Below are 27,258 nucleotides of genomic sequence, written 5' to 3'. Positions count from 1 at the left end.
TTTATTATGCATGATGTACTATGAAACACTGTGTAATTTTAATAAATTTTCTCGAATTTTTCCAGGGTATGATCAGTCCTTTGCCGTCGTATGCATTAGATATTAGCACCTGCTGTTGAAAATTCTTGACTCGATAAATAGAATAGCAGTATTCGTTCTTGACACACAAAAAGATATATTTATGGTTAATCAACAGATCATAAACCGGCATATTTGCCATCTACAACTTTTGACTCTTACATTAGCAATTAATTGCATGTGAAAGGATATTACTGTTACAAAAATCTAGAGTTTTTATAATCTTAAGTCTTCTATAGATGTAATTATACATTTGTTGAACCAACTTCACAATCGACTGATAAAATATAATTTTTCAAAATGTTAACGGTATAACACACCACAGCAATTCAAAATATGTTTAGCCACACAATATAATAAGCAAAACAAAGAATACATATAATGGCTAGAAATAAGAACTAAAGACGACTGAACACACAACCGATAACTTATATATAAAAACAATATTTTTGTTAGAATTAGATATAGGTACATGTGTGAAGAAAGAATATTGTGATATCTCTTACGATATCGGTACCTTTGTATTAGTAATTCGAACATCATTTTTTTTTCATATCATACCTTTTATTTGAATCGGTAAGCTTAATATTATCTACTTATCGTTTTTATCTCTTTTATTTAGATTTGTGTTTCTGAAATTTTCTTCTGTAATTAAGTAAGTTTTACAAATTTCTATCCAAACCCGAAATATGTCAAATCTTTTGTTTGCACTGTTTGCGTTTTTAGTGACAAAGCTCAAGTTGTGTTGACGTCGTTGTTTAAAAATAATTAATTTTTTACTTCTTCGATGGGTTTTTGATGTTCAGTTTTTCGGGTAAACCATACGACATATATATACTTCGTAACATACTACAATAGTTATCTAAATTCCGTGTATCTACTCTAGTTAGAAAAAAATTATATAGACAACCAAAGCTTTACTAAAAAATTAGGAGAAACAAATACAAACTGCAAATAAAATTAAGTGCAACTAGTTATAGTTACCCGATGTTGAATGGACCCGTATCTGTTAAATACCTTTGTTTATTTTGAAAATATACGTAGATTAACCTATGAAAGACCACAGAGAATGTTTGAGATCCGTTATTCGATATTTAAAAAATGTCGAGTCCGATGTGTACAATTATTGATTTGAAGTTCCTTTTTTTATGTTTGAAATTGAAAATAATATATTACAAATAGAATCAGTCAAAAATCTTTTTTTTCCATAAAAGTTTTGAATAATCAATGAAGCTGTTCCATGAAAGAATGTTCATAGACTGTCATATTTGTTATTACACAAAGCATTCATCGTAGATACAAAAAGATATGTGTGATGTATATATAAATTTTGAAAGAAAACACTTTAAACAACAGCACAAAAGGCTGAACATCATATTAGTTGCTGCAATTGCATATGTAAAAATTACCATAGTATGAAGTCGTAGAGATAAAATCAAATTTTCCATTAACATTACTTTCGACTTGGAACATTAAATAACAAAAAAGTAATTATTAAATAAAAATAAATATTAAGTTTGAACAAATCTTGAATATCGGATCTCAAATTATTTTCTTGATCGTTTATAATTATATGCAAAGTGTCATTAAAATGTACTTATTCATGATCATTAACAACCTTTGTTGATTTGCACATGGTTTTTAATTTGTCTAGTTCGTTTTGTTTGAATATTATATCCCATTTTTCTGGACAAAATAATTACGTCAATTGGAAACTTTAGAAAAAAGTAACAGCAATTGCATTCCGTAAAACTAAAACAAAATACGTGCAAATCTTGATAACAGAAACAATATTTGGCGTTAACAAAACATCTAAATTAAGTAACATTTACCACTTGCTCAATGATGATAGCTTTATCTATATTAGTAACTCATTAAGTATAATGAGATGTAGGTATCTTGATTAAAAACGAAATAAGCAAATGAAGTCAGTATTTGAAAAGTAGCATGCCTTATTTAGTTTATTATATTCTGATATAAGTAAACTCATCATAGATACCAGGACTAAATTTAGTATATACGCCAGACGCGCGTTTCGTCTACAAAAGACTCATCAGTGACGCTCGAATTCAAAAAAGTTAAAAATGCCAAATAAAGTACGAAGTTGAAGAGCATTGAGAACCATAATTCCTAAAATTTTTGCCAAATACAGCTAAGGTGATCTATGTCTGAGGTAGAAAAGCCTTAGTAATTGAAAAAATTCAAAAATTTGTTAACAGTAAATTTATAAATATAACCATATCAATGACAATTTATGTCAGCACAAAAACAGGAAACACATCGACATCATATACAAGTCTAACCAGAGGCTCGTCGTCCAATAAATAATACCATAGAATAACACCATCTGGATAATAGCGTTTCAAATAATGGCACTTAACACTATCGTAGTATGTCGTTATACAATACAAACATTGTATTTATCAATCTTTTTAAAATATTTTGCAATAATTAATTATGTTTTGTAGTTGTGAACATTCACAATCTACGGTTGCTTTACTAAGGAGTTGACGACGAGTTAAAAATTATAAATTTTCAGAAAAAAAGTATTGCCTTTCAAATTAGTGTTAGAAAGGATTGCAATTCTACTACACCATAACAATAAACATCTTTATAACAATAGAAAAAAAATCCTTTTGATATGATCAGTTAATCAAACACATTCAAACATAAACTTCAAGGAATTTTTTTCTGATAGTTGTAAAATGTTCAAAAGGATGAACTTTTGCAATGCGCAGTAACATGGGCTAATTGTTTTTTTAACTATTGCTGGTGAGTGTCAAACTAAGAAGATTAAAAAATATTTCTTATTTATTGAAACTCATTTGAAAATAGATATTGAAGTTAGTGAAAATATATGTTTGTGCGCTTGTTTTTAAAATATCAGTATATGAAAATTTGGTAAGACACATGAGTTGATTTTTGAGAACTTTTTTATAAAGATTCTTTCATGTTTAAAAATTGTTAGACGTAAGTTGATTTGTATAAGGACGTCGATTCCGTCGTATTATACAAAATTATGAAAAAAACAAAAAGGGAGAACACTTCTTTGTTTTTTGATGTCATAAAATCGACATAATATGTTCAAAATAAATGTAAAGATCAACTTATTAAGTTCGTGTGTATTTGAAAGTCAATATATCCTGTACTAATCAAATTACATACCTCTTTTAATCGATTCTTATACACAGAAACCTCTGTTAGTAATATAGTAAAATTGAAACGCTGTCCATTATTATCAAATGCAATATGTCCTGTCATTCCTTCAAATGTGTCCTTAAACCAAAATAAAAATGATTAGTACTACATATATTATAATTATGTATGGCTTATGTTTTAACATGTCAAATATATCGTGCCTGGATAGTATCTGTTTTGACACAAACTTATTAACTTCCGCATGGCTTCGAAATTGCAATTTCGTGTGTAGCACAACTGGTGATGACTTAATAAGACAGCGTTACTTGTGTAAATCTCAGCTAGTCCCCTATTTTAGATAAGATCTCGATTGAAGTACATTCTGATTATCAGAATGCGTATTCTTTTCTGAAGGTTCACATAACTTTCTATCAAGTGTAATTTAGTTTCTTAATTATCGTCATCAGCAACTGCACAAGTTTTAATGCGGAACGCACTTCTGATAATATGTGTAATTAAATTATTACTGAAATTGATATCTTTATTAGATTTGTTCGTTTTATCTCTGTACATTGTCCGCTTCTATTGGATCACTATGGTGTGTCCTTAATGGAAGTTAATTTGAAAATCTTCACAACATGTCTAAAAGTTTCCAAGACGTTACATAATTAAAATTCCATGCTTTATTGCGTATTTTAGACACCTGGTTTCTTTGAAATAAATTCCCTCTCAGTCGCAGTATCAAGACTTCTATTCCAAAAGTACAGAATACGTGGTATAAACATATAGAAGCGAGTGACGTTAAGATTATTGTGTATGAATGCAAATTGCTGCATACCTTAAACAGATAACTTGTGGTGAATTTTCTTTTAATTGATAACCCATCATTGGTTTATGTTACTAGAATAAGCGAGATTTGTATACCAACTCATGGTCATAAGCCAACAATATTTCAATGAACATATAAAATAAATGTTTAAGAAGGATTAATACAACACCTGTTTGTTTTTTATATATCTTTTAAAATGAAACCAACTCCGTATATTTCCAGGTAAAATCACTACTTTATTCTAATAATGCAGTGCAAAACTATTATTGTGGAGTCGATTACCTCGACTTAAATTATATGATAAAAGACTTTTTTTTGTAATTGTCATTAATTTACCTGTTTGAGGATATTTATCATATCCTTTCTGATTCCTTGTACAGTGTTATTATCTAACCTTGGCACAGTTTGGTTAATGATATATAAAGCGTCAGTGGTTAGAGCAACGTTTAATTTTTCTTCCGGATGCTTTACACCATACACATGGCTGTTAAATTCCATCAAGCTAAAGACTGTGTAATTAAACGTTATATCCTCAAATCCTTTGAAAATATGAACTAGCTGGTCGCCCTGAAATACGATTGATAATTCTTTAGTATTGTTAATGAAATAATCAGGTCTTAAAACACAAAGTTAAATAATGTAGGAATCTTGAGGCCAAACCATAATGTATATAATTTGAAACCTATATGATGGTTTTGCTTGCATGATTCAATCATTTGAGTAAATTTAGTTAATAACAATAAATTACAATAAAAAATCTTTATAAAAAGGAGTTTTGTCCTATAGATTTCGTATCATTTGTAATAAAATAAATAAAAAGACATATATATAAGCCCCTCAAAATACTATACAGAAACATAAACAAATACGAGCAACACGATGCATACAATAACATCAGTTTCTGCCCAACTGTTGGCATCCGTCATGTTTCATGTAATTTCAATGTTCAAAAGAGCTTTTGAAAATATAATTAAGTATTTAAAATTAGTTATTTTAAAATCTGACTTACAGGATCGTAAAAGAACCACTCATAAGGTATTGACATCATAGCAAGACTTCTCGCCTTAAGAATAAAAAAAATACATTGTCATTATATGTACGTAGTCATACTGACATCATAGCAAAACTTCTCGCCTTGAGAATGAAACATAAAGACATTGTCATTATATGTATATAATCTAATGAAAAAGCAGAATAAGTAGAAAGAATATTAATGAATGTCTGTCACAAAAGAAAACAATATTAAGCTATGTGCAATGTGACCTTTAAACGCTTTCAAAGATAAATTAGACAAAGTGCAATTTATTTCTTCAAAAGATTATATATAATACATCGTAATCCAATTCTCACATTTTAAGTGACACATTCCAGGGAAATACCTTAAGTAGTACAAATAATCAGCTGATGTAATTTCTTTAAGGATGTTTCAGAAGGACGCTAAAATGAAAGTAAATTGGCTGCTGTTACTGGAAACAATTCTCATATGGACGTATTGTACCACATTAGTGAGACTAATCATACATTGATGTATGGTAACACTCTACAAAAGTCTCGAAAGGAATAAGGACTGTGTTGTTTTTATCTAATTGTTAGGATTGGAGACATAAATAACAAGGTTAAAACTTCGCCATCCTATATCTTTTTATTGTTATCACATTGAAAAGCCTGTGCCTTTATCAAATTATTTTATATCTTCTGTAGATATCTAAAATTTATAAAACTCTTTTTTACTTGGTCTGTCTTAACCAGGATTTTATAAATAAAATATATTCATATATGCGCACTCTTTTAAAAATAATAACCCAATTAACCTTCCTGTTGTTATGGTTTTAAGGATTTCCTAGTATGTCGTATCAATAATCTAGTTTAAGCATACAACATGTGTTTGTCTGGGTTACATGTTTTTTTTTTATTAAATTGAAACTACTGCTATGTTTACCCCCTGAAATACCAACTACAGTAAACAATTTGATATCATTTCCTTTCGTTTCATTTTCTTGAATGAATATCCTTTCGTTTCGTTTTCTTGAATAATTGTATAATTAAACAAAATAGACGCCAATAAACAATGCACTAAGAAACCATCTGAAATATTCTGAATGATACTATATGATGTCTCCAGTTAATGGCCAGAAGGCTATTGATTGTCCTTGGTATTGTACTTCAGCAGGCTTGGTCTTCTTACAACTGGCAGAATATAAGGAAAGTACCATGTGGCCAATAAAATATAGCAATCCATTTACCCAAATTACAGAAATTTTCTGCGTTAATGTGGGGCTTCAAACTTAATTTAAGAAATAAATGAGACAGGAAGGATTTGTTCAAGACACATAAACACACTTAAATGCTAACGCTTGTGTTGTTAGTATGGTAATCTGCCAATCTACGTTCGTCAATAAAATTAATAAGACATAAAAGCAATTTGTTCTTACATCTGAAAGAAAGGATTTGACGTCTTCTACAGCTTTATCTATTGCATTTTACCAACAATTCCAAGCAATCTGATCAAAGTTTCTAAGTTTGAAATTAAAAATGAATATTAACGACCTTTCCAGACTTCAGTGAGGTAAGGTTGTGCTATTTTGAAAATAAGACTATATGAGACAATCAGTTGTTGTTGTTTTCAATGACGTTTAAAGAAACTATTGAGAAAAAAAACTAAAAATGAAATGTTGACCATTTAATTAAATACGTTTAATATAGAATAACGTCTACTGTTAACCGCAAATAAAGATAAATTAAGTTGACAATCGTGATCTGAAATATGACAAAAAATTTCTAATTTGAAGCTTAGAATATATATTTCAAGGACGTTTCATAGACGTTTGAAAAAAACTATTGAGTGTAAAAGTAAACATGAAAATTTTGACCATTCAATTAATAAAGTTTAAGATAGGATAACGTCTACGGTTAATTGCAAAATTAATAAATCAAGTTAAAAAACGTGATCTTTTATAATAAAACAAAAAAAATCTTTTTAATAATGATTATGATAGGAATTCGTTACTTATTATAATAGATTGGTGAATAGGAATCTGTTCAAAACTGGTAAACATTAGCTCCAACTTTTCATAAGGTTTAAGCTACAACTGACAAGCTAAGAAAAAATAAATTTGGTACAATAAGTGTATCTTATTTTCTAAGAAGTATGTTTTAATTTTTGTTGAAAAAAAAGATCTAAGGATAACATTTGATATCATAAGAAAAAAATAAAACAACTACTTTTAAGTATGAAATAAATATGTTAGGTAGTTAACTGAAAATATATTCTAAGAAATTATTTATGAATTTATATACTGACGCTGGTAGTTTACCTGCTCTAAAATCTGATATGTATTATTTCTATTACAAAAGATAATGCTGGTTTGAACAAATGCAATCCTCATATGAACAAGATGGTCTCGGATCTGTTCGTCTGTACCTACGGAATCAACACGCCATGATTTTACCATCAAGTCATGATTTGAAAGTAATTTTTCGAGCATATCTACCCCTGAAAATATACAAAATTATTATCATGACAGATATCTCATAGAATATAGGAAGAAACATAATGCGACATATAGGAAATACGTTAACAGAGGCGTAGTCGCTAAAAAAAAGATGAAAATGAAAATCCTCGCAAATTATTTTAATGATATATCTGATACACATTGAAATGCAGCACTTTAAGGCACAACTATGAAAATTTAATGTCTTATTAACGGCTGCATTGACATTCGGCAACAAAACGATAAATTTAGTGTTTTTCATTGTATAAGTACAATCAATAAAGGTTATCTGGTAACATGTGGAATATATATAAATGAGACATCAACACAGAGCGCTAGTGAATTTAATCATCAAACTGAAATCAATAATTTAAGGGTCTTCATACCTGTAGCATTCTTTGTGCTTTGTGACAACATCATCAAACACAACTTCATGCATTTTGTATTTATTTATATCGTTATCATCCCTATATATTTACTTTCTGGCATCATACACTAACTATCCATATTTATTTGTTTGTACTTCATGCATTAGAAAAATAAACCATTTGCTAATTGGTCGTGGAACTTTAAGTTGTATTCTAATTATCACAGCTTCATAACAACTTGCTGTAAAGAAGTAATGACATTTGTGACCCTTACAAAGGAGGTGCAAAGTATGATTTATCATAGTGAATTACACATTACTGTAAAAAGTCCCGTATGCAAGTTTAGGAAGATAACTGAATACCTTATTATAATCGTTTTAATATGTCTATGGGATATCAAATTCGTATCTATAATTTTAGAGAGGATTCACCAAAGCAGCATGTGGATTGGTACTCATATAAAGAGTATACATTAATCGTATATGTAGTTCCAAAAGTCACCCTACCACATAAATCGTCCTCTGGAGATGGTAGTTTCAGAAATTCGGAATTGATTTGCAATTTTTATTTTCAACTTTGACGGTTAAGGATATCAAATTATTCATAAAAAAACTTGAAAAAGTCTTAATCAAACGTAATCTACACCTCCCTTAAGAGAAATTAAGATAAGAAGATTTTAAGTTTAAATAGAAAAGAAAATTAAAAAAATCTAAAACATATGTACAATATCATTCCCATATTTCCAAAGCTTGTTAAACCATACCTTTCATTAAATTGAATTAACAATCTATGTTTATCAGTAAGAGTTTAACTAATTGTAGGATTCTATCTATTTAAACTATGTATCAAATATAGATATAGAATATCCTTAAATATTGTTGGTTTTTTTGGGGAGAGAAAAAAAACCCCACATCATTTACTATAATTGTAGGGAATAATGATGTGATAGAATAGAGCACGTTTTGGTTTACTCTTTATTTAAATCTCTAGCAATTCAATCATTCATTTTTTTAAAATAAATAAGGCTGTTAGTTTTCTAGTATGAATTGTTTTACATTGTCATTCCGGGGCCTTTTATAGCTGACTATGCGGTATGGGCTTTGCTCATTGTGTAAGGCCATACGGTGACCTATAGTTGTTTATTTCTGTGTCAGTTTGGTCTCTTGTGGAGAGTTGTTTCATTGGCAATCGTACCACATCTTCTTTTTTATATACAGCCAATGTGTTTTCTGTGAGCCTTTTTTCTTTAACTTGCTTGACATGTGAACAGCTTACCTCGGTCATCATCATAGAACAGGCTAACTTTATCCCACTCGTAATAGCTTATTAAATCTAACATGGCTGAACTAAAGTCTGATAACGTAGGAAGAAGCTGGAATGTTGAACGGAGTCGTCGCCCATGTTGGTCAGAGGTCAAGGCTAAATAAGGAATTTCTAATTTTTCTGTCACAACAGCGATAGAGTCGTCAAAGGGTCCGATTACTATGTGGATATCGTTCTTAATTAACAGTTCCATTACTGAAATAAGTCATATTTCAAATACAATAAAACATTTAATTAATACAAATCCTTTCAAGATATACAAAATAAATAGGAATATTCCAATCTTTAATTAAAATGAATGGAAAAACTAAGGTATTTTCGTACGCACAAGACTGGAATAATGTTCATTAGTTAACGATTGATGCACATTTTGTCGACATAAGACTCATCAATGGTACTCGCATCACAACAGTATACTAGTACAGGTCAAATAAAATTGAAGTTTGGAGATAGATTCGATAAATTGTACCAAAAACGGCTAAATCATTGCAATAGATATTCAGAAGTGTTTCGATTAAATTAAGTTTAAATTATGTCAGTAAAAAATGTTGACTACTGGGATTGGAATATTCCGCGAAACGAAACGAAACTTCCAATATCAGTGAACGTATGATGCGAAAACACTTGTTTCAGAGTTAACTTTCATCTGGTTCACTTGTGACTAAAACTATCAACAGTCAACATAATAAGATGTTGGCTAGTATGAAGAAAGGGATTGATACAAAACACACTTTGAAGATCAAATCTGGTTTTGCAACTTTAAATTTATCATAGTCATATGATTTAAAACTGGAAATTTACTGAAGAAAAACAAAGATATATTTAGGCAACCTCTTCCTTGTTCATGTAAAATCATAAATCAGTTTAAAACATCATCCAGCCATTAGTATGTAAGATACAATATTGGTGCAAACTAATTGACATGCTTTGACATATTGCCTTATTCGTTTGCTTTAAGGCTTTAATCTTTCTGAATTAATGAAAAACTGCAAGAGATGCCAGTACCTGTAATGTCAACAGAAAATCAGTATGCCCAACTATAAGAATAACTTTGAATGATCTGTTACAACAGAAAAAAGTTAATTTGGAGCAGCTTTTGTAAGTTCAACGGAAACTGCATATCTTGATTATAAATTAACATGCATCTACAGCACATATATGATTTCCCAATGAACTATAAGATGGTAGGTTATATATTACACGAAATAGCTTTCATCTTATCTTATCTTCAGCTAATGTCTGAATCTGATAAAATTCGCTAACAAAAAGTTAATAATGAAGCATGTATCTAGAAAACATCATAATTTTTTATAAACATGCTTTTGTATATCTATCTTCGATTCGTGTTTGAATATCAAAACTCAAATTAAAAATTCTTGTAACTATTGGTGCTTATTATCTTGTTTCTTACACATAAAGTTTTGACTGAAGTTTCTGTTTTGCATTTATGAATAAATATGGCAGTTGGGTAAATCACAATATGACAAAAAAAACCAAACAAGATGACAAATATAGGAAAACAGACATCAACTTTAATTTTAAAGACTTCAAGTATTGATAAGTACCCACTCAAAGCCTTATATTGCTTCAAGGTCTAGACAAAATAAGTTCTTATATCTAAAGGAGGCGACCAATTACAAATACTTGACTGCAACACCAAATTCTACAAAAAAACCGTTTTTTTCTTTATTAACTTAATAAAGCCGTGGCCATTCTTAACATGCTGGTTGCCACCTTGCATAGGTAATGCTTGCTGTTGGTCAGGTATAGCAATAAGAAATCATTATCAAAGAAAAATAGCAAAAGCTATATCATCAACTACTTACGAAATCCATTGAGAGAGGCGATAAAAACTGTAAATAAAAATAATAAGTCGAAGAAAAAACAGATAAAGCCTTCGCAAAATAAAACGAAATTAGTGAGCTTAATTAGTTTTTGAAGTATTCCATCCTTTTCTTGCCTATACCTTAACTTCATTTGAATTATTTATTAAAAATCATATCAATGGACCATGTGTGAATCCTATTTTCCAGGATGATAAAGATAATCTGCAGATCAATATGAGAAAAGCTAGAAAAATTCTTCGAATCACTTACATTTTGTCATTTTATCGTACTGTGATCTGTATGTCTTCACTTTTAGGGGTAATACTGTATAAGGGACTGTAAGGGGATAGTATGATGTCACGTTGTCTATGGAATTGTCCTTCGATGGTACGATACCTGTAATAATATAGAATAAAGGATGCAGGTGAACGTTCAACGACAATTTACATATACTATGTTGATGTATAAAAAGGCAGACAATCTACAACTGTTACAGGGAATCATTTGCTTCATAATTTTGATGAATCGTTATATAAACCCAATCATTATTAGGTAAACATCTGTCTGCTTCACTGTTTGTAGACTATACATATATAAGTATACAATGTGGATGTGTAAGAGGGGAGAGAAGATAGCAATGGGTAGCATATTTATCATATCCACACAAATTTGATAAGACGTTATATAAAAACAACTAATCATTATGTTAACATCTGCATTCTTGAAATTTACACAAACAGGTATAAATGAGCTATACAGTTTGTTTCTGATGATAAACATCAATTTCGTTAGATAAAGATTTAAAAGATTAATTAATATCCCTTCACGATCTTTTAGACCTTTATAAAGCATTACGGAATGGTATGCCAAACAATGGATTCTTGATACAATGTGATGATACAAAGCTTCATTAATTCAAACACCTTATGTTTCGTTACTCTAAGATAGATAAGTTCAATTTGGGAATTGAATACTGTGGATTCATTATTATTAGTTGGATACCAATTTTTGTTTGCTTCGTGTGAACAGGTGAACCACGAACTCAAATACTCAACGAATAACATATTTCCAATAGGCTTTGTATCCATAAATTGGCAAAACAATGAAATCAAATATGCACGAAAAGACAACTTTTAAACCAATCCACGAATATTGATATCCACGAAAATAAATGAATCCACAGTTAACAGAATGTTGAACGAATTCAAATATTTTTTGTACGTTTTGAACAGTTATTCTTCAGTTTTGACAGAACATAGCTGTTAGGCTGTTCTATAGATATACATTTGAAAAGAGGAAATACTGAGTGATGACTGAACCTACGACTATGATCGCATGAAATACTTGGGATTCTATCCTTTAAAGGTTTATCATATCAATCTGTCAGATTCACTACACCCGGATACATTTCTTCGATGTATCACTTTGTGAAATATTGAATAGTCATTAATTTGCCTCTGGGGTTTCTTTTGTAAATTACAGAAAGAACGAATCATTAGAAATTCATTGAAATGAAACTCATTTAAAGTTATGTTATGAGAGATTTAAGTAAATCTATTGAATTTCAAAACTCATAATGATACAACACATGGAACCGCTAATATAAAATATGAAAATTTCGAATTATAATAATTATTCCATGTGATCTATTACTTCAAGTCCTATAAATTTTAGGCAACATTAGTTTACTGATGTACAGCTCTCGTTCATATACAATCAAATATAACTAAACAAAATCAGGGACTCGCGTGACATTGAAATAAACTCATTATAGATACCAGGAATGAAATTTTTCATTTACACCAGAGGCGCGTTTCGTCTACAAAAGACTTATCATACATACATATATTACAGTTAATTGCTATTAATAAGTATTGCAATATGCATTTTGTTTAAATGAATTATCAGTATTTAGTTCTAAATCAATCCTAATTCTATCTCATTTTTGAATGATAGTTTTTCATATGTGACGTCATGCTGTTTCTAAATTTCATAAATTCAAATGTGGCATAACGTTTCTGCCTTTTCGCTATCGTATGTGACGTCACAATTTTTTTAATTACGTTGACGCTTGGACTGATTCGGATGTGTGTCTATTTTGTGATAAACTTGGGTTTAGTTTTCTGTAATTAGTTAATATTTCAGTTTCATTATGTATATCTCTTTCATATTCATTTGTTAACATTTACTGTTTGCAATAGCATTAAGTATTCTATATAATAAGGATGTTCTTATCCCGTGCATAAAAACAATGCCGTATTTGTCAAAACCTTTTCAACTTTTAATCTTCAGTGCTGTACAACTTTGTACCTTTTTCACGTTCGATCTTTTATATCTAGGCGTTATGTATTCAGGTTTAGTTTTCTGTAATTAGTTAATACTTTAGTTTCTTTGTGTATATCTCTTTCATATTCATTTGATAAATTTACTGTTTGCAATAGCATGAATTGTTCTATATAATAAGAATGTTCTTATCCCGGGCATAAAAACAATGCCGTATTTTGCGAAACCTTTTCAACTTTTGATCTTCAGTGCTGTACAACTTTGTACTTTTTTCACTTTCGATCTTTTATATCTGGGCGTCACTGGTGAGTCTTGTGTGGGCAAGGCGCGTTTTTGGCGTATTGAATTTTAAACCTGATGCTTTTTGTTATCTATTAATCATGTTTTTCTGTGTCTAATATGTTCTCCTATTTATTTGTATTGTAGTCCTGTAATATTATGCTGTCATTTCAATGTTATATTTAACTTTGCCATTAAAGTGCGAGGTTTGGCATGCCTTAAAACCAGGTTCAACCCACCACTTTTATTCCCCTTTAAAAGTGTCCTGTACCAAGTCAGGAAGATGGTCATTGTTATATATTGTTCGTTTCTCTTTGTGTTGCATTTTAACGTTGAGTCGTTTGTGTTTTCTCTTATTTTTGGGATATTGAGATAAGACGTGGCACGGTACTTGTCTATCCCAAATTCATGTATTTGGTTTTCATGTTACATTTGTTATTCTCGTGGTGTTTTGTCTGATGATTGGTCTGTTTCTGTGTGTGTTGCGTTTCGATGTTGTGTCGTTGTTCTCCTCTTATATTTAATGCGTTTCGCTCGGTTTTGGTTTGTTACCCCGATTTTGTTTTTTGTCCATGGATTTATGAGTTTTGAACAGCGGTATACTACTGTTGCCTTTATTTATCAGTGACGCTCGAATCAAAAAGATCGAACTCCAAAATGGGATTTTCGACTTTGTCTTTTACTACACGTGTATCACCTGCAGTTTAAAATCAGTCAACATGTTACAACCGGGAATAGGAAAAGGACTTAATCGTCAATTGATTAATTATTCTGTTATTTATAGATTTGAGACATTAATTTTAAATACAGATGTAGGTTACTTGATAAACATGATTTTCAATCCGTGACATCTATTGGAAATAACATACTTTTAGATCTATATGAACTATTCCAGGATAGCTTAAAAAAGTTTTTATCATAGATGATTTATACTCGAATTTGATTTGAACTACTAGTACTAAGTTTTTAATTTCCTTTTCTACATTCTTTGTCCTTTTTATGTAGATTCATCGGTTTATAATTATTCTTATCAGAAAAATCACATCTCAAATGCTGTCTGTAAACAAATTCAATATTCGTTTCAAGGCATGCACTGTAAACATTTTTTGTCCGAAAACTTCGCAAATAAAGAGAGCGAAAGACTCCGATTATTATTATTGGTATGCATTTCTACACACAAAATATAAAATGCCGATGGGATTTGAGAGCTGAAATGTATTAAGGAAAAATATAATGCATCAAACTTATAACTATATAAATTGATATTCTATGCAATTAGAACTCTCCTCGTGATGTCTGAATTAGACAGGTGCGATTAAAAGAATTATGATAACAAATACATTAATCTATTTAAAAGCATTTGTGATGAAATAAAGAATGTCAATTGATAGTATTCATTTATAATTAGCCTTTCATAAACTAAAGCATTCGGGGTAACATTTTCAAAAACGTACATAAAAACGTTAAGATTGGACTAAAATGTACTGAACAATTAAAATGCAACCAATGGCGAAGCGTTATTTTAAATTTTTGGTGTACGAACACTGAGATTACCCAAAGTCTGAAAAGACATATAAAAAATTCCAGAATTATGGTTGCCAAAGTTTTTACATCCGGCTTTGAATCTTTAAATGTACTATTCTCATTTTTGCTTATGTAAAAACAATGTTTATCTGTCTTTTTTTTTTAATGTTACATTTAATAAACTAATTATTTATATAAGCCATGCTCGTAAAATATCCCGTTAGAACTGATCAGAAGCAGTCATATCAACTGTTGATATAAAACATCAGATATGCGAGATAAATTTACAAAATAATAACTTGATTTTGTATGATCAAACATTCTGTCAATAACATATGCTCTACAAATTAAACATATAACCAGTAATTTGTACAACAAAACAACTAAAGATAGAAATACAAGTAGGCGAGTTGCATGTCAAACCATCCTTATTAAATATTAACATGTATCACCATATGTTGTTATCAGTTTAATTAAATGTATAGAAGATGCATTCAAAATAACATGTGGTATTATTTTTGCAATGAGACAACTATGCACCGAAGACCAACTGACGTAAATGATAGCACTTTGAGGTCATCGTATGGCGTTCAAAATGCGAGTTCAAGGTCATCGTATGAACTTCAAAATGAGACAAACCCATACCACATGTTTGTTTTAAGCAACGAAATGAGCCAAGAGTAAAGTCATTGCATTATATAAGTTAAACTTGCACTGAAAAAATATCTGAAAAACATGATCAAATGACTTATAAATATAACTCAACAATGATATTGAAATATGGAGATATGGCATAATCGACGTAACAACCATATATTAGAGTCCAAATGAAGTGGATGTATAAGCAATGCAACTTGAGGTCAACTTACAGCCTTCAACAAGTAGCAAATGGATACCATTTAGTCGACCATAAAAGGCCCCGACCGCCTTCAACAAGTAGCAAATGGATACCATTTAGTCGACCATCAAAGGCCCCGACCGCCTTCAACAAGTAGCAAATGGATACCATTTAGTCGACCATAAAAGGCCCCGACATTACAAAATGTGAATCATTTCTAGCAAGAAAACCAATTGCCTGATTTATAACAAAACAAAAACCAACAAAAACAAATATGACAGACAGCAACCAACAATAACCACTGAGTTACAGGCTCAATAAAAGTCTTCGATTTTAGTGGTGACTACTTTCCAGTTTATTTTTAAAAAGAGAAAAAAAATGTATTATCTGTACATTTATTTATTCTACCAGTACGGTTATATAATATTTTGATTATTCAATCAAATGTGATTCTCATTTGCCATTTATTTAAATACAGAAAGTATATGTAAAATTATTTAAAATATGTTCAGACTATTTGACAGATATAGATAAAGTTGAAACGCATGCAAGCAGCAATGAATTTAAACAGTACAAAACATTTCATTTCAATGTCCACAACATTTGAAAGAATCAGTAATGTCGATAATACTCATAAGTTCATCTTCAATATCAATCCTTTTTCTTTCATTCAATCTTCACAAAATAGGGAATAAACAACGCAATTTTTATTACTCCAAAGCTTTAACTCATTGACAAAATGCGGATGTACCAAATAAATAAAAAGAATGATCACCTGACGACTTGGATTACTACAGACACTTCAAATACATGTAGATCGTGATGATATGAGACATAGTTGACGAAAGGAATACCCCCCCCCCCCCCCCCCCCATTGTACAGTGAGTGTTTTTCAAAGTCGAATCAGTCAAATATTTTAAGAAAAAAGTATAAACAATAAATTATGAACATTTTCATAGGGGACCTAAAATTAAAAATCAGACCTTAGTCCCAAAACTGTATAAAATAAAAAAACAACAGTTTAAAAATTTGCAAACAATACACAGAAAATTACTCATTAAATATGACAGTTGTTGTCCATTCCATTGGTTTGTTTAAGATTTTGATTTTGCCATTCGATAATGGACTTTCCGTTATGAATTTTCCTCGGAGTTCGGTAATTTTGTGGTTTTACTTTTTTTAAACTGCGCAAAAAGAATCCTATGTACTCTATTTCACATTTTAGTGTCACAGGATAGAGATTGTTCAATACTTCTGCACTACACAATAAACTATTAATTAGCAGATGTATTAAATTGTTTCCTCGTCATTGACATTTCAGCAATAATGTTCCTTTTATTTTTTCTAATATAAATGTCATTACGTAATAGTAAACATGACTGAATACAAATAAGCCTGATGCCAAATGAAAGTTTGTTTAAACTTATGTCTAGTTGAAACTGTTAATATTACAATATTAAGAATGATTTACATTGAAGCTTTAATAATTAGAACTAGAGATAATTTCTACAAAAGTTCTAATTCATCAGACAGATATTATACACTTTTTTTTATGTGAACGAAACAAATTATATTAAAAAATGAAATCAATTTCATACAAAGTTGTGAAACAAAAACAGTTAATACCTTAATATGCCATAATTTAATTAAAGGAAAATTTAACACATGATCAACCATTTATTGTTAAAAAGGCAAGGCTGTTTTTCTCAGTATTCATTTCACCTTGCGTCATATTCAAAAAAGATTGGCATGTTTCTTATATTAACAGTATAATGCATGTAAATACAAATGGATTTATTTTAAATATGCATAATAAGGATTAAAACACTTTTCAACGATACCTGACTTATAATAAAGTACATATAATAAAGTACATATAACATTCCAACCTATGCCGTCCAAATAAATATTGTAAAAGGCCACATAGATATAGGAAGTTGAATAGCATTGAAATCTTGTGTAGGTCATATATGCCGTGGGATAGAAAAACGTTTCTGTTTTAACTGCAATATTATTGATAGATTTTGACAAATTTAATATTATTTATCAAACTTGTCTTCAACACCAGCATAAAGAGTATAATCAAAATATGAAGTTATGGATACATGAACTGTGCTAATTGTTTAAAAATCTTAAATGCTAAAAAAAAATCAAAAGTTTTAAAATGCCGTTTATACAAGTCGTCATCATCGTTTAATCTACGTCAAAGTTGATGTTAACCTAACAATGTTCCTGTCAGTGTAAGGATTCGGTACAAGTACTTAAATTTTTCAATTATTTATGGGTGGATTTAATCTAGATAAATAAAATCGAAAAAAGCAATGAATGAGGCTGATAAATTTTATACATGTTTTTTTTTTTTGTTTCCTTGGTAAATGTTTGTTTGTTTTTATACGATAAAGATTATAACACATTGGTGACTGCTGTACTTCAATTTTTTACATTTTTACCTATTTTATAAAAAAAAGAAGATGTGATATGATTGCCAATGAGACAACTCTCCACAAGAGATGAATGTTCTTTTGTTCACTTATTGTTGTCAATATAATGGAATTTGACGCGACTGTCATACAAGTAAGAGGTTTAGCTAGCTATCACACCAGGTCCAATCCACCACTTTCTACATAATAAAATGCCTCTTCCAAGTCAGGAATATGACTGTTGTTAACCATTGGTTTGATGTGTTTGGGCTTTGATTTTACCATTTTGATAAGGGACTTTCTGTTTTGAATTTTCCTTGGATTCCAGTATGTTTGTGATTTCATTTTTTATATGGATATTTTAGCAGAAACTGACGTTCTACACAACAAAAGTCAGCTGATTTTCAAAATTATGTTTTGATGATAAATCGGGTAATTTATTCTGACAATTTGGACTATTTGGATGTCTGTTGATAACGGCATAAATATCATCTGCAAAGTGTTTATAATCATTGCACTGTTAAAGTGTTTTTAAAAATTAAGATTAATAGCCTAGATTATTCACTATATTATATGTAATGCACAGATTGTATCGATTTACTATTCTTCATTAGAGTTTTAAAAAATGACATTGAATTATGTAACCCTTTCATACAAGTATTATTATACATTCCAGAAAAAAAACCGTTCGAGTGAAATCAGCATATTAGTACAAATGTTCTTTCTGTGTTTCCAACAAACCACTTTTAATCTCTGCATCTTTTTACAAACCTGGATATGATTGAGTTATACATTGCATTTGCAAATGTTGCTGTTACGGAAATGTCAAATTGGAATGATTTGTTGCACTAAGAGGCTAAGGCTGCTTCAAATCCTATTTTCTTTCCATTTTGATCAATGTAAATTCAAAGTCTTTTTAGTACGATGCTGGTCGCTAAATTAATTTGTTCAGTAAGCCTGTTTGTTTTCACATGCTGTGTCAATGAAATGAATGGACTTATCGGACATTAGAAATTTCCTTGATTGTATTTATATCAACATGCTTTAATTGTAAAGCAGGTTTATCTGTCTTTTGCAGATTAAATGATTATATTGTTTGTTGATATTGATAAAGTAATGGGCAAAACGATTTACAGATACATACAAACAGTGATTATCTTAATAAAACAATGTATATTCGATCTAAAAATTACTTACTTTATTTTATCAAATATTGTAAAACAAACTTGAAAAAGAAAAGTCTTCTTTAGTGAATATTTTGGGCAAAAACAAAATTTACAGTTTGTTTTTATTCGTAATCAAATACTAGATAATATTCCAAGAAAATCACTTATAGTATCATAACAATTTCTTGTGATAAATATATCTGTGTTAAAAATCAATAAAACCTGATATGTTATTACAGGCTTTGCGTTTTTACTGCTCGTTTAGCTAAATTGGTTAACGTTTCCATACAGACACAATTTGAGCGTAGATATTTAAGAACAATTTTCATGTCTGTTTTTGAAAAGAAAATCTCTTCTTTCTATGACTTCAAAGAATTGTATGGTTATTCGAATATTCAATCGATTCAACGTCAATAATAAAATATACTTATTATGTCATTCAAGTTTTGTCGTCAATAATTTTATGTAAGGCGGTCGCTTTGGTTGTCTTCTAGAGTCTTAATCAAAATATAAAGTTGATCATAAAGAAAATTTAGACAAATTTGGACCGCACTACAATCATATGGAGACACAATGCTTATATACCTTAATACATAATATGATACTATATAGATTGAACCTGATATTGATAAATCGCTATTCAGATTATTCCATTTGATTTATAGATAGAGATTTGTCATCTATGTAAGTCATTAGTTAACATGAAAGTGCAATGTTTATAAAACAGAAGATGCCACTCACTAACAACTATATAGTCCATCATTATTATAAACAGCTTGTTCCTAAAATCCAATGTCAAAGAAGATTCAACAGCTATTTATTTCGGTTTCGGAAACAAATCCTCTCTTTTGTCACTAGTTTCCCCATTTTAAAAAGTCTTTTTTTTTTAATTAACTTCGAGATGTAGAATTTCAAAAGTTATTAAGAGGAACTTTATATACAAAATTATACCAATTTAACTCTATCAAATCGGTTTAACAGAAAGTAAAGAATTACCAGTAAACCATACTTCATAAATATACCGTATTAAACTGATAGAAATCTGAAGAACTTAATCATTGACCATATACATCATGATTTTTTTCTAATCTCATATTTTCATCTTCAATTACGAGTAGATTTGATTTGTCATAAACATTAAAGGTAGACACACTATTGTGTAATACAAAAAACTAATATTATGATCATTGTTGAAGGTGAAACAAATAATATATGATTGCTGAATTCCACGTCATTTGGAAACCATTGGAAAGTTGTCTCATTATCATTCATACCACATCTTCGTATTTGTATATATAATATCATAAAAGCCAAATAAAGAAAAGGAAATAAAGAAACATGAAGGTCGTGTTTCAAACTATAAATAAGATTAAACTAATACAATCTGAATATAAAGATAAGAAGATGTGGTATGATTACCAATAAGACGACCATCCACAAGAGTCCACAGAAATTCGAGGTAAGCAATTATATTTTTACCGTACGGCCGTCAACAATACGTAATGGATTTACAACTGTTTATTCATTACCATTTCTTAAATGTATTTTGCCATAAGAAGAATTTGAACACCATTTTTATTTTTATTATAGTTCGATTTATAAATAACGATTATGATATATAAATGATGTAAAATGTCACTTTTTATTGAATTTCTGCAAGTGGAATTATACTTTATCATTACATCATTATACCTTATATGATAACATGCAGTAACATATTGATCAATGTACTAAAATTGTATTCAAGATGCAATTTTTTTTAAATATTTCATTCACTGAAAATTGACATTCGACGTCAAATCAATGAAAGGAGATGTGGGACCCGTTTTTGTCCCAAGATTACTGTGAGAATTCTTGTGTTTAGTAAGAATTTAAAGACAAAGAAGCTATATTTTTTCCGTTTAATAAAACGTGGTGTATTAAAAACCTCGATTTCTTCGCCACGATATTGCATTTTATAGAGTTGTCTGAAAGTTAATTCACAGTTTATTAATGAAAAGATGTTTTCCTGGGCCTATTTTAAAAAGGTTTAACAAAAAAAGCCTTTCAGAACTCTATGATATATAAGACCGTCAACTGTATTGCTCATTGGTATACCAAACACTTGACTGCGTATGCATGTATCTATAAAGAAAAACAAAACATTATTGGTTTTAATAATCTTTCCTACAAACACGTAATATTTTGTTATTACCAATACTGATTTGAATCTACAGACGTTTTAAATCGCAAGGAAATGTTGTATTCAATGCATTTTTCCCAATTTTCACATTCTATATCCAATTATAAAAGCTATCTTCGGCACACTAGTTGAATTTCCTCACCACACAGAAAACTAAAGCGATAGCTTCTTGCACTCGACATTTAAAACCCTGGAATAGGTTACCTTATAAGCTATATTTGGCTGAACCTTTCGGAATCTTGGGATCTCTATGTTATTCAACGGCATACTTTTAACTTTTTTTATTCGAACATCGCTGATAAATCTTTCAAATGTAATTAAAGACAACAGTAGCATACCGCTGTTCGAAAGTCATAAATCGGTTGAGAGAAAACAAATCCGGGTTATAAAATAAAACCGGGAGAAACGCATCAACTATCAGAGGAAAACAACGAAACAACAAAAACACTGAGTACAACAACAACAAACAAATGGACAATGCAACACCCACTGAACGAAGCTCAGCTATTAGATACAATTGCCATTTTCCTGACTTGTCCCAGGACATTTATTGAAAAATGGTGGGTTGAAACTGGTTGTGTGGCTAGTCCAACCTCGCGCTTTTATGACAACATCACATGACAGGACAACAGTACAAATAAATGCAAGAGTATTAAAAACGCGCGCCTGGGTTACTAAATGATAGGCTGCCACCATTTATTTACCGATAACTTATAATCTCGTGTATGTTTTAGTTATATTTATTAATTGAAAACGTTTTGATGTTTATATTTCAAAAATAATCTAATGTTCCTGTATGTCGTGAAATAAGGCCTGTAAAACGTGTCAAAGGTATCTTTAATAAAAAAAAAAAACCAACAATCGTGAAAACCCAAATATGAAACACCACAAAGCTTTTGACAGCATGGTTTGTTGAAGAGAAGGGATCTTCAGTATAAAGATAAAAATCTATACTTCTATGTATTATAGCTGCTTGACCTTTACAAATTATGTGTTAAAGCCTGTGTTAAGCAGTAAAATTAAATAAATCCGTCATTTTCACTTTCTATACTATTTAAAAAAAACAGTAGACATTGTTTCATTCGTTATTATATAATTTCTTGATTATTTGATGTCAAATGTTTACGAGTTATAGCTAACGTGCAAACTATAACTCCAATTAGCTTTGCCATAGACAAATGAAATAATAATTGATGTAAAACGAGAGAGAACGATTTACAATTGAAAAAAATCATTCAACTACCACAGTGTAGTTCCTAATTGTGAGATCCTAAAATCGAAAAACCAATATTAGGAAAAATTTAAAAAAAAAGTTATTATAACAAATGCAAAATCTTCGTTATTAAGGAATTTTGTTGACTTTCGAATTGCAATAAGACAAATGATAGAACTGATTTGATTTCTCAAGTTTTATTGATAATCTGTCAAAGTTTGTCTTGATTGCAAATTGCCTTTCGTTACACCATCATTATTTCAAGCATTCTAAAATATAATTGGGTGTCAATACCGTTAAGGAAGTTGAACCCAAATGTTACATCACATCTTAGTATTTTCTATATCGTTTTTGTTCAAGCAATTCCGTTAGCTGTAATTTTATTATTGACAAGAGTTTTCTATTTTTCTGTTAGAACCATTTTAATTCTCATTTTTCCTTTGGTAAAACAGTACAAACTTGTTATGTTAAACCCTGTTCAAAGTTTCCAGTACAGAATAAGAACAAAATATAAAAATTCAGTTATAAAGGACTGAATCATCTCAGCGATATAAAACAGACAAACATCAAACAGAAACACAGATTATACGTCGCAGGGTATTTACACAAAAAAAACACTAAGTTCAGACCTGCTTTGCACGGGGGAAATTCTGACTGAGATAAAAAAAAAAATGTGAAGTTTTCTTAGCAATACCAATATTTGAAACATAAAATGCCTTATTAGAAAATGTCCAAACATTAGAAGCTATATCTTGTTGTTTTGCTTGCAAAATTTAATAGTACCGTTTAGTAAACAAAAAAAGTTGAACTAAACACAGGGAAAAACTGCTATTACCTGTTCTTATTTCCGCATATTTAATGGTTTTACTTGTAATGTTTTGTCATTTTAACCAATATGTTATAAACATCAAAAATCATAGACTGTTACATCTGTCTTATATCAATAGTGTAGGTATCAAGCCAGGGGACAGCACTCATCAGTCTAGTAACAATCAAATAAGTTGAACTTCTAATTCATAGACCAATAGCTATATAGACAATGCAAATGTCGCAATTACCCTTATTATGACCTTCCCATGAGTTTTAGTAGTAGGAATGTGTATAAATTATTGTAAGTATGTCCTACGAGACGCGTTTACTCGACAGAAGTGATTTAAAGCGAGAGCATTTTTTAGCATTACAGGTTCATTTTGTATATTTTCTTCGTTGTAATATGTTCATTTCCCAGTTTCTATTTTATTTTTAGACTCGCGGACATATTCTGTTTGGTTTATTTTCTTTCGTGGGCTCGCCCATCGAATATTTAATTTGACAAAAATCGGTCTATGGCCATCAGCAGGTATCAATATGTCGACTGTATTTACATTAGAAACAAACAATAGTACAAAATCTACAGTAATTTAATCAAATACTGTTTATTTTATTTCATGCAAATCCTGTATACATTTGATGGTTATTCCTGATGGTACAATTATCCATCAAATGTTATCTTCTCTCTCGATCTACTACGAGTTACTGAATATGAATCCATCAAAATGACTTTATGATGCGTTAATAATGTAATATGATAATCCATTTCTATTCAATATTTGTTCACAGATTCCGAATGATGTATCTATGAAAAAACCTACCACTCACATACTAATAAAACAAAAGGCTGAAAAGATTTGAACAGATTTTGCTCTTTATGGGTGAATGGAAATATAAAATAAGATTTGAACACAGATTTCTGTGTATATGTGTGTGAATGTGAGATATTTGATCAGATCTATCTTACCTACCAATATTTTGACTATTATATTTATTGTGTCTGTTTAGTTAACGCACCAATGTAAATATAACGGAATTTGATGAGACTGTCATCAAAGTGAGAGAGTTGGCGCTATAAAACCAGGTTTAATTCCCCATTTTCTACATTTGACAATGCCTGTACCAAGTCAGGAATATGACAGTTCTTGTCCATTCGTTTTTGATGCGTTTTGTTATTTGATTTTGCCATGTGATTATGGACTTTCCGAATTGATTTTCCTCTGAGTTCAGTATTTTTGTGATCTTACTTTTTAGTTTAAACATAAGATCTATCTTTGAATGTGTGAATATAAATGATGACGGGAACAGATTTAAAAAATATGTCCCTGTATGTGTGAATAAAAATTAGTAGAGAAGATTCAAATAGATTTCTTTTTATGTGTGTGAGTATAAATGATAGGATGAGAAGGTTAAACAGATACCTCTCCGTATGGGTGCATGAAAACGATAGAGGAAAATTTTAACTGACATCAATTAGTGTGTGTGCAAGGGGAGGGAGATTTGAACAAATGTCTCTTTGTGTGTGTGAATATCTATGATAAGAAAAATAGGTTTGGACATATAAATCTATGTTTGTGAGAAGATTAAAAATGATATATTATATAATAGAAGATTGAAACAGCTTTCTCTGTGTGTGGGAAACGAAATTATAGGGAGAACAATTTGCATAGATAACTCTTTGTATGTGTAAATATTTATGATATCACTCTGTATGCGTACATGAAAACGACGAAAACGATGTTAACAGAAATCATTTTGTGTGAGTGCATGAAAATATTAGCATTTTCAACAAATATCTATGTGTGTATGTGTATGAAAGGATATGAAAGAAGGTTTGAACAGATATCTCTTTAAGTGTGAATGAAAACGAACGAAGATATGGACACACTTCTCTCTGTGTATGTGAATGGGAATGAGCGGAGAATATTTGAACAGATATCTCTCTGTGTGTAGTACATGTACATGCAAACGATAGGAGGAGATTTTAACAGATATCTCTCTGTGTGTAGTACATGCAAACGATAGGAGGAGATTTTAACAGATATCTTTTAGTATTTGTCAATGAAAACAATAGAAGGTTTGAACATATATCTCTATGTGTGTGTAATGGCAATATTAGAAGATTGGATCAGATATATATGTGTGTGTGTAAATTAAAACGATAGAAGATATGAACCGATATCTCTGTATATGTGAATCGAAATGACGCAAAGAAAAATCAACCTGCAGGATTGAAAAGGAGAATCATGTAAAGTTGCAAACTTCCTAGATTAACCGGACAGCTAGGAATAACGGGTTTAATGGTTATACGTCAATAAAGACATTCATGTAGTTAATCTATCGAATAGTTTCTTGTGTTTCTTCGTGTATATTCCAAAAGCTATTAAGCATGTTTGTTGACTCAATGAACCATTTCAATCATTTGGTACAAAGGACGAGAAACTAATATTTTATTTTTCATGTGTTGCAAATTCGTGAAATTTGTGAATTTGTAGTTGCTGCTTCCAGTCAATCTTTGATATGCCTTTTTTTTTTTTAGGTCACTTCTATGTCATGCTCCTTATTAGTGGTTATCATAAATGTTGTTTTTTCATTGAGTACTTTTGCGTTTACTCACTTTTACCAAAAGTATCAGGTTATTTCATTTACATATTGTCTGTATAAACTCTGTGCGATTTAAAAAAGAGACAAATAATTATAAAATTCTGAATCTTGTCTATCGTTTAGAGTCGTATTTGTGTTTTATCTTTGATTTTATTGGTACTGTTGTTTTGTTATTTCATTTAGAATCGGTTCTTTTTTTTTGTAATTTCATTTAACTTAGTCTAGTCACACAGGAGGTATATCATGCATATATATAAGAGGCTATATACTCAATGTGAAATATCATTTACAGCATTCGTTATGTGGACAATTGTAATTGTGTGCATGGTTAAATATTAAAGTTTTTTCAACAAATATCTATTGAGAATGCATTGTTTTAGCTTCCATGCATTGAGCCTTTTAACAATATGAAATTAACTGTTCAAACAGTTGATGATTGATTAAAAATGAAAATATGAAATTCAAACATTCTATGTTGATAAAGATAGGGAACTTTCAATGCCAGTTAATGGTTTTGACTCAATGTGCAATGGGTTTATTTTTCAAATGTTGACTTAGCTAATGATGTAATTAAAATAACGAAAAGCAATAAAGATAAAATAAAACCATTATCCCATTTCAAAAAAATTAGAAGGGCCCATAAAGGATATGTCTGCATTACTAGTACATGTACGATGATGTTTCAGATATGGGTTGAATGTTTTAACACTTGTAACTTGTGGGGCCCTTTATGGCTTCCTGTTCGATGTGAGCCAAGGCTACGTGTTGAATCCGTACTTTGACCTATAGTGGTTAACTTTTACAAATTGTGACTTGGATGGCGAGTGGTTTCATGGGCACTCATACCACATTTTGACTTCTTATATCTATGCAATCTTTAATAAGC

At 30.1% G+C, this 27,258-nt stretch overlaps 1 protein-coding gene across 2 annotated transcripts in view; it reads right to left on the bottom strand.

The window, feature by feature from the left end:
- Window positions 1–27,258, bottom strand: part of LOC139485240 (glutamate receptor ionotropic, kainate 3-like) — a 66,623-nt gene that overhangs the window by 14,446 nt on the left and 24,919 nt on the right. The window contains exons 2-8 of one of the 2 annotated variants that reach the window (XM_071269530.1): window positions 11,324–11,449; window positions 9,180–9,422; window positions 7,360–7,538; window positions 5,055–5,108; window positions 4,382–4,612; window positions 3,244–3,354; window positions 1,063–1,095 (exon numbers count right to left, since the gene is read on the bottom strand). In XM_071269530.1, coding sequence (XP_071125631.1) covers window positions 1,063–1,095; window positions 3,244–3,354; window positions 4,382–4,612; window positions 5,055–5,108; window positions 7,360–7,538; window positions 9,180–9,422; window positions 11,324–11,449 — 977 coding nt within the window. The remainder of the gene's footprint in view (window positions 1–1,062; window positions 1,096–3,243; window positions 3,355–4,381; window positions 4,613–5,054; window positions 5,109–7,359; window positions 7,539–9,179; window positions 9,423–11,323; window positions 11,450–27,258) is intronic. The other variant, XM_071269531.1, reaches the window with a different exon arrangement.

This window comes from Mytilus edulis, chromosome 8 (genome assembly GCF_963676685.1).
Source record: "Mytilus edulis chromosome 8, xbMytEdul2.2, whole genome shotgun sequence".
NCBI lineage: Eukaryota > Metazoa > Mollusca > Bivalvia > Mytilida > Mytilidae > Mytilus > Mytilus edulis.
This window is presented reverse-complemented; position numbering and strand designations above follow the sequence as displayed.